This window comes from Sinocyclocheilus anshuiensis, unplaced genomic scaffold (genome assembly GCF_001515605.1).
Source record: "Sinocyclocheilus anshuiensis isolate Anshui unplaced genomic scaffold, SAMN03320099.WGS_v1.1 scaffold944, whole genome shotgun sequence".
Taxonomy (NCBI): domain Eukaryota; kingdom Metazoa; phylum Chordata; class Actinopteri; order Cypriniformes; family Cyprinidae; genus Sinocyclocheilus; species Sinocyclocheilus anshuiensis.
Genome location: NW_015549559.1, coordinates 1,072,442 through 1,080,879, shown reverse-complemented (window position 1 = coordinate 1,080,879; position 8,438 = coordinate 1,072,442). Strand labels below are relative to the sequence as shown.

Here is an 8,438-nt window from a genome sequence, read left to right as displayed (position 1 = left end):
ATAATTTGTGTTCTACTGAAGAAACAAAGTCACCTACATCTTGGATGCCCTGGGGGTAAGCAGATAAACATCAAATTTTCATTTTTGGGTGAACTATCCCTTTAAGCACTGTATGTTTTCATAGCATTCAGTTGGCACATTTGTTTGAAGGACATCGGGCAGAATGTGGAATAGTGTGTTTTTTGTCAATAAAAAAAAATTATTTAAAATCCGATTAATCAAAAAAAAATTCGTTAGTTGCAGCTATAGGGCTGGGTGATTTTCCCAATTTTATCGATTAATTCAAATGTATTGTTTTGCCACGATTTTTTAGAAATCGAGGAATCGCGATTTTCAATAGAAATATTACCAAATGTTAGAATTAGATACTTTGACAATATGCCGGTGATAACAGTAAAGAGAAAAGAACGATTCAACTGCATGTCGGCGCACGTGATTAACCGCTCACGTGTGACGCGGTCGGTGAAGGACCATAAATATAGGCTAAGCGCCATTCAAACAGAATACGCTTTTGTGTGGACAAAGATGTGACGCGGGCAGTGGAATAGGTAAAACATGCAAGAAGATGGGAGTAAACTTATTTTAACTTGAGCGCAGTGTTTTTAGAAAGCCGTTTCATGCATGAGACGCTGCAAGAGACTTGAGCGCAACAGTCAAACACATCCATGTTTACACAGAAAAACAATGGAAAAGCAGCACAATCGAATAAAAAACCTGCAAAGAACTACTACTGTATGTCTAATATTTCATGTTTGCATCATGGTGACAGGCTGAAAGCTGCTGTTGTTTTTAAAGAACATTTATAGTTAATAAAAGTCTACTGGTGTTATACCTTCAGTCATTTTTAGAATCAGAAAGAGCTTTATTGCCAAGTATGCAAGGAATTTACATACAAGCAATATGTTTTAGTGACATAAGTTTCCAGTACACAGAGACAACAACACACAGACAATAAAAAAATAAGATGAGAATTAAAAAAAATAAAAAATACACATGTAAATATAAATAGACAAATATTGAAAAATAAATCGAAAAATAAATACATTGTACAGTTGTGCTATAGATGATAGAATGGAATAGAATAGAATGAGATGCAGGGATGTACTAGGATGGAGGTGGTAACAAATAAATATAAGGTTATTGCACATTTTTATTGCATAATGTGGGGAACATTTAACTGTTCATGAGGTAGATTGCCTGGGGGAAGAAACTGTTCTTGTGCCTGGCTGTCCTGGTATTTGGGGCTCTGTAGTGCCGGCCAGATGGCAAAAGTTCAAAAAGGGGATAACTTGGATGTGAGGGATCCAGAGTGATTTTCTGAGCCCTTTTCCTCACTCTGGATGTATACAGTTCTTGAAGGGTGGGCAGGGGAGCACCAATAATCCTTTCAGCAGTCCGAACCGTTCTCTGTAGTCTTCTGATGTCTGATTTTGTAGCTGAACCAAACCAGACAGTTATTGAAGCGCACAGGACAGACTCCATGACGGCAGTAGAACTGTTTCAGCAGCTCCTTGACTTTTGAGATTTTCTTAAAGAATTTTTCTCGTATTATTTCTGAACACATAATATGTATAAGACAAGTTTGTACAATATGTAGTTGTAGTTTTTGCATCTTTTCTGCAAAGATATTTAACAAGTGATTTGTTTAACATTTACATCATGTTGACAACTTCATGTGTGCTGCACTTGAAATAGATTTTTTTTTAACTAGAGGGTTAATAAAGAAAAAGTAAATTGAATCATGTTGTAATTACATTTTCAAGTTGACTAGTTAAAAATCTTTTAAAAATCGAGACTCGGTCAAACATTCTGGAAAAATCGAGATTTTAATTTTTTGCAAAATCGCCCAGCCCTAGTTGCAGCCCTAAAAAGAACATCATCAGTGGAGAAAGATGCTAGATTGTATAGTTACAGCATCTACCAGAAGGGTCTAAACATGCTATGCTAACCTGCCATACCTTGATTGGACACAAACCTACAATTCATAGTTATAATTTAATAATCATTTCATATGTGAAGAAGGCGTTTAGATAGAAGTCAAAGAAGTACAGTAGCATAAAACAGCCCATTTAATTCAGCATCAAAAAGAAGATGGAACATGAGAAGTGTAACACGATACAACCCCTTTAAAAAGCAGATCCATCATCTGGATCCCATCCAGACAATAAGATAGGGGGTTTGTGTGTGAATGTGAGTGATGTGGATTGGTATTTGCATCTATGTTGCTGAATGTTCATTCTGCACAAAGCAGCAGCACAAAGGGGCTCGGTTCAAGCCGTCAGCCAGTCTCGCTCGCTCTCTCAGGCCCTCACGCTATCACACCACCCTGTAACACTGTGGTTGCCGCTGCTCCGCCCTGTCACTAATTCCAAACCGTTTTTCACATTTTAACTAGATTGATTCTTAAACTGTCATATCAGATGGCAGTTTATTTATTTAACCATCTTGAACATTTTAAATCCCGATCAACAGAGCAGCTATACACAACATGTATTCTTTCATTACAATTCATATCACAAGAGGGATTCATCAGAATGTGAAGGTATGATATGACATTTCCCATATATAGACTGTTGTGAAAAATGCCCCTTTTTTAACATTACAGATCTAACCTTACTTAAGGGAAACACCTGTGTAAAAGTACAGACACGTGTAGTTTTTGTTGTCATGTATGGGTTGAATGGGGTTTTATGCCACCCGCTTCAAAAATCCTCACTGATTTGGCCCTTACATGCATTACATGATGGAGCGGTATCTTTGAAGTAGCATTATTGAAACAAGTTACATACTTGGGAACTTTCTGTCTTCAACCATGATCTTGTACTTTCTATAAACATTTAACCCAAGTAAACCACACAAAAAACAGCCATTCCCCTCTACTGCAGCTAAAGTGACATCCAAGGTGAAGTCAGGTTTCAGTATTGAAACACCAACCCCTCGTGGTCCAGAGGCTTAGAAAGACTCAGAACATTAAAGCACAAACTCACCCCCGAGACCCTCAGAGAGAGAGAAGATCGAGTGCATCTCTCTCATTTACCCTGGGACTGCCTCACATTATACATCTGTTGGCTTTCCACAGCCCAGTGCACATGAATGGCTCATCTCTCTCTCTCTCTCTCTCTCGCTCACACACACACACACACACACACACACACACACACACACACACACACACACACACACACACACACACACACACACAAATGCAGACAGACACTGCAACACAAACACACTCACTACAGGAAGTCACACGATATGAACTCTGATCCACATCCTGCCTCTGCTTTAATTAAGGATCTGTGAGGACAGACAGATTGGCTTAAGGAGAACATAAACCAAACAAAAACAAAAGCATGCACATCACTGGAAATATTCTCAAAGAGGGTGCTCGAATGAAGAGCCCGCATGCTCGAAATGTCACCTATGTGATAGTCTACTATTCAATTTTTTTATTTTTGGAGCCTTGGTGTGCTGACATTTTTTCTATTTTCCTTAAGGAGAACATAACAATCCAACTCTTCTGATTTAGCTTTCAGTATCTATACAAAGTCTAATCGATTTGTAACATATTCTACACCAAAGATCGATGAACCAATAGGCTACTAAAATTCTGGCCGATTCTAAAGAGCCGATAATTATTTTCATGTTATGGGAAAAAGGAAATGGCCATACCTAAAGTCAATAATATTTTAAATAAATAAAAATTAAAACACAAAATATATCAAAACTCAATAGATATTCATTTTGAGATTTGTTTAACATCACATATAACTATGTTACTATTTTATTAGCCTTTTTATTACTTAACATTGAATGTTGACAGCAAAGGGAATCTAAATGTAAAAAATGGGAAATTGTTATGCACAATTAAATATTCAATATCAAGTCTATATAAAAATACAATGTTAGTAAATATATATATATCCAACATTGACAATACGGATAAAAATAATCTCATGTTGGCTGATAATCAATATAGTAAAATATATTATAATCCAACTCTCTATTGACAAACAAAGAAAAGACTCTTTGTATTTCTCCTTGTGGAAAAACAAGAGCACTGGCAAATCAGAATCTGTATTTGGACAGTGTTGGGAAGTTACTTTGGAAATGTAATAGGTTACAGATTACAAGTTACGAGAGAGAGAGAGGGGCAGCTGAATAACTGAGCCTCAACTCCCTGTGTCAGCAGCAAAGAGCTGAGGGGAAAGACTATTGCTCCTGCATCAGAAGAGAGAGAGATAAAAAGAGAGAGAGACAGACAGAGAAAGCAAAAGAGTTGACACTGTCAGGCAGTACTGCTGAAAGCACTGCCTGCTGCTTGCAATCACAGACTAGACAGCACTCCTGCTCTTTTCTCTCTCTTGTTCCCCATTTTCCTCAGGAAACCTTATTATCAACATCTCCCTTCTGCCTGCACTCACACGCAAACACTAATCTCACATCAACACACGCAGACAGAAAAACCACAAGCCAGACCCACTCTAGCCAGCCAGAGTGCACCTCCCACTATCCTATGGTTGGCCTGACCCACATCTTGTTATAGCTTTAAGTACGCTAAGCCCCGGTAAGTCTTAAACACTACTGCAACTCTTAATCGGCTGCTACAGTACCTGTCTGCAGGCCCTGGACAAGAGGAGCAGTGAATTATTATTTAATGGAGCCTTCTGTCTTGTCCTTTCTCTTTCAGTACAGTTGAACACTACAATGTAGCCAGTTGTCAAAGTAGTCTGTTGTCTGCTTGGTAACATTCCAGCGATCATTTCATTTATCTCTCATCCATGTCATTAACTTGTACATTTACCAGTGGAGATAAACCAACAATAACCACACAAACTCTGCTGCAAATCATTCACTTCCCTTCATAATAACCCTAGCAGAGCTGATAATCAAAACTAGGAGATCAAAGCTGTAATCTCTGACTCACTCCAACATCCCAGCACAGAACTTTTAAAGCCATCAAGCAAAATAAGTCACCTTAGGAAAAGATCTGAGAGCCGCTTCTCTCACCTGTGCATTGTAAACCACTGGCACATCCTCCATGCCTTCCTCGTCCTTCACATCTTCTTGGTCATTCTCTAGTCCTGCGTTTATCCAAGAGTGATTGGAGCTCTCTTCCTGGTCTAGTGCCTCCAGCTGAGGCAACAGCACATCCCCTAAAAGGTCAGGAGCTTCACCCAGGTCAAGTCTGTGACAATGCTGCTGTCCAAGCAAGACCTCCTCAAGTGCCTGAAACCCATTACTGCTGCTTACGCTTTGGCTTGTAACCAAAGGTCCAGGTACATCATGGTTCCTTCGCTCTGCCGTAGAGAATGGACAGTCTGCAGCGAAAACGTTCAGACCATCTGGGAACACCTTAGAAGAGTGGAAGGGATCCTGGTCTGATTTGGAGCTATTTAAGGGGCACCGATGTGCTGGACTGCCAGGCATGTGGACTTGTTGCTGCTGATGTTCCCTTCCAGAATTAGACAGGAAAGGACAACCAGTATCCAAAAGGTTTGAAGCTGATGATGAGATGGCCCCTGAAGAGGTTGTCATAGAGACTGGGGTAGAGGAGTAAGACTGAGTTGCATTTACTATAGGGAGAGGCTGAGCAGTCAGAGTGTAACGAGCAGTAGGATAGGATGAAGCATGGCTAACAGAGTCAGTTGGGAAAGAATGGGTTGCAGGGGAAGACTGGACAGGGAAGTCCAGGTCATTGTCTTCTAACCTCGGACCTGTAGTAAAACCGTGAACCCCTTGGGCTATCTGAAAGCCACTGTGTTGCTGAGAAGACCCAGACATCATCGAGGCCTCAACCATAGGGTGAAAGGGACTGTCCTCCACATTGAGCGAGCTATGGTGGCCGTGCTGAGAATGATTTTGAGGGATGCTGCTCTCATAGTAAAAACCGGTATGTTCCTGATAGGTCTTGCCAATATGATGCAAGCCTTGATGGGATATTTGTTGGTGAGGGAGCTGCAGCTGGGCTGAGATTGGGTGTTGATTGCGGCTGTGCTGTCTCTGCTGAAGATGTTGATGCTGCTGACTGTATTGCTGATGTTGAGCTTGATGCAGCTGAAATTGTTGCTGCTGCTGAAGTTGTTTATGTTGAAGTTGTTGATGATGAATTTGTTGATGGTGTTGATTGTGCTGATGGTAGTTATTCCCTTTTTGATCATGGTTTCCCCACATGGGGCTGTTGTGAAGAAACAGTCCATTGGTCTGAGGGACATGGTTCATAGTATGCCCTTGAAATGATTGTTGCTGTGGCAAAAATGCTCTTCCATCATTGCCACCTCCTTTTGTACCAGGAAAGGACTGTTCCATTGAGGTCTGTGCCTTCATAGTGTCAAAATGAGTCATAGGTTGACTGTAGGGTATCCCATGTCGGATGGCAGAAGATCTGGACCCTGCATCCACCTGAAGAGGCTCCAAACTAGGACCCAGGTGAAGTTCATCATCCAAAGACACAGTCCCTGGGGTAAACCCTGGATCATCCTGGACTAAGCTGTCAAGCCCTCGCCCAAATATGCTAGGGTCATCAAAGAAGTCCATGATGGGGTCAGTCATTGTTTGAGTTCAGTGCATTAAGTGTCTGCCCCCTCAGCGACCCCTAAGACAGGGCTGCTGGATGCAATAGGGAGCTAAAGACTATCAGAGTTTGTTGAACTGCTGTGTGTCCATCACGAAGAACGGCAACAGTCTAGAACAAGAGAAACAAAAAATTACACAGTTTTACATATGTAAAACACTTGCGATTCAGAACTATTTCGATAACCTTCTGCAGATACTTTATTGATTAGATACTTCATTAAAACTTATTTTTAAACAGGTCTGGAAACCAAAAACATCATTGTTACTAGGGATGCACCAAAATTTAGGCGGACGAAGATTATGGGCCAAAAATTATGGGCATTTCCCTTTTTTTGGCCGAAAGAGAAAAACGGCCGAAAATATTAGGGCTGGACTAGAATATTCGATTATTCGAATATTCGTTCGGTGGTTTGGCATTCGATTTTCAATTTTGAGATTCAAATATTATTTTCTTTTTTTCCGAACACCTGGCATCCCCCACAAAACGGTTCTCATTCGTGCTTGAATATGAATCGCCCATGAGTGAACGTCATGATTCAGTTAATCTGGAAGAGAAGACAAAAGTGCCGAAGATCTTAGCTTAACATCATGGTTCAGTTTATCTGGAAGAGAAGACAAAAGTGCCGAAGACCTTAGCTGTGTGGGAGCACTTTAAATTGAGTGAGGACAAGACAAAGGCAGTAGAGCCCTGCACGGACCTCAAATTTAGGCCCTAGCACGGCCCTGGCCTGAGACACTCAGGCCCCGGCCCTTGTCCGACAGCTTATCAGAATTAGCAGCCGGGCCCGACCCAAGCCCGTCTTTTTTTTGCCCTCAAATTTAGGCCCTAGCCCGGCCCTGGCCCGAGATGCTCAGGCCCTGGCCCTTGTCCGACAGCTTATCAGAATTACCGGCCCGGGCCCAATCCAAGCCCCTTTTTTTTTTCCCCCCTTCTCCCAAAACAGCTTATACTACTCTTTCAGCTATTAAAATAGTTCAGTTTTGTATGTAATGGCAAAATGGTTATATTTCGTTTCGTTATATTAAGTTTTTGTTTTTTAAAGTAACGACCAAGCGTAGATATACTAAAACAGTTCAAGCATATAACAATGTTTAAACGTTAAACCTGCGTTACAATAAATGTGCGCTATATCCAAGTTTGTGTGGAGAGTGGAACCTAAAGCACGCTTTGCAGGACATGGAGGCGCCAGCGCAATCACTTGCATTTTTTTTTTCAGTGAAAACAACTTAAAATAGCCTACGCTGTCATTTTTGCTCATAAAGGTAGGAATAATACATCATTCGGAACTGTAAAGGGTATAACTTGTATTTGTGCGCACTCACAATATCAACAAAACATTGTGCTTTTATAAAATAAAGAAAACAAACATGATGCACTTTCTGCCGTCTTGTCTTGAACAGGAGCGCTTCACAAAAATGAATCGAAAATCAGCGAATACGTGCCTCACAGACATGATAAATAAATCTATAGAAAGCTTTAAATGACCACTTAACGAAATAAAACAAATCGAAAACAAAAACTCTTTCATCATAATCATAATCCGTAAAGATGCACTTCTCTCTAAAGGCGCGTCTAATGAAGAGATGGAGAGTCAAGATCGTCATCTTCATCTTTGCGACACGGACTCAGAAGACACTAGTTTATTAGTAAATAATTAAAATATCTTCTTACTATTTCCCCGACACATTCATGGTAATTACTTTTGCTGGGGCTTTGCGGCAAGCTTTAGCCTATTGCGTGCATTTGAACGCAGAACTCTTCAGCTGCGCTGACGGCACGCATGCTGCTGCTGCTGCGGGACAGACACCGTCGAGCTGCTCTTGACAGTCGCGGTAGCACGGTCTCGTGTTGTTTCCACCAG

At 40.9% G+C, this 8,438-nt stretch overlaps 1 protein-coding gene across 4 annotated transcripts in view; it reads right to left on the bottom strand.

Annotated features, from left to right (window-relative positions):
- Positions 1–8,438, bottom strand: part of chd9 (chromodomain helicase DNA binding protein 9) — a 92,158-nt gene that overhangs the window by 59,153 nt on the left and 24,567 nt on the right. For all 4 annotated transcript variants that reach the window (XM_016445129.1, XM_016445132.1, XM_016445133.1 and 1 more), the window contains exon 2: positions 5,011–6,685. In XM_016445129.1, the coding sequence (XP_016300615.1) occupies positions 5,011–6,552 (1,542 nt within the window). In that variant the 5' untranslated portion in view covers positions 6,553–6,685. The remainder of the gene's footprint in view (positions 1–5,010; positions 6,686–8,438) is intronic.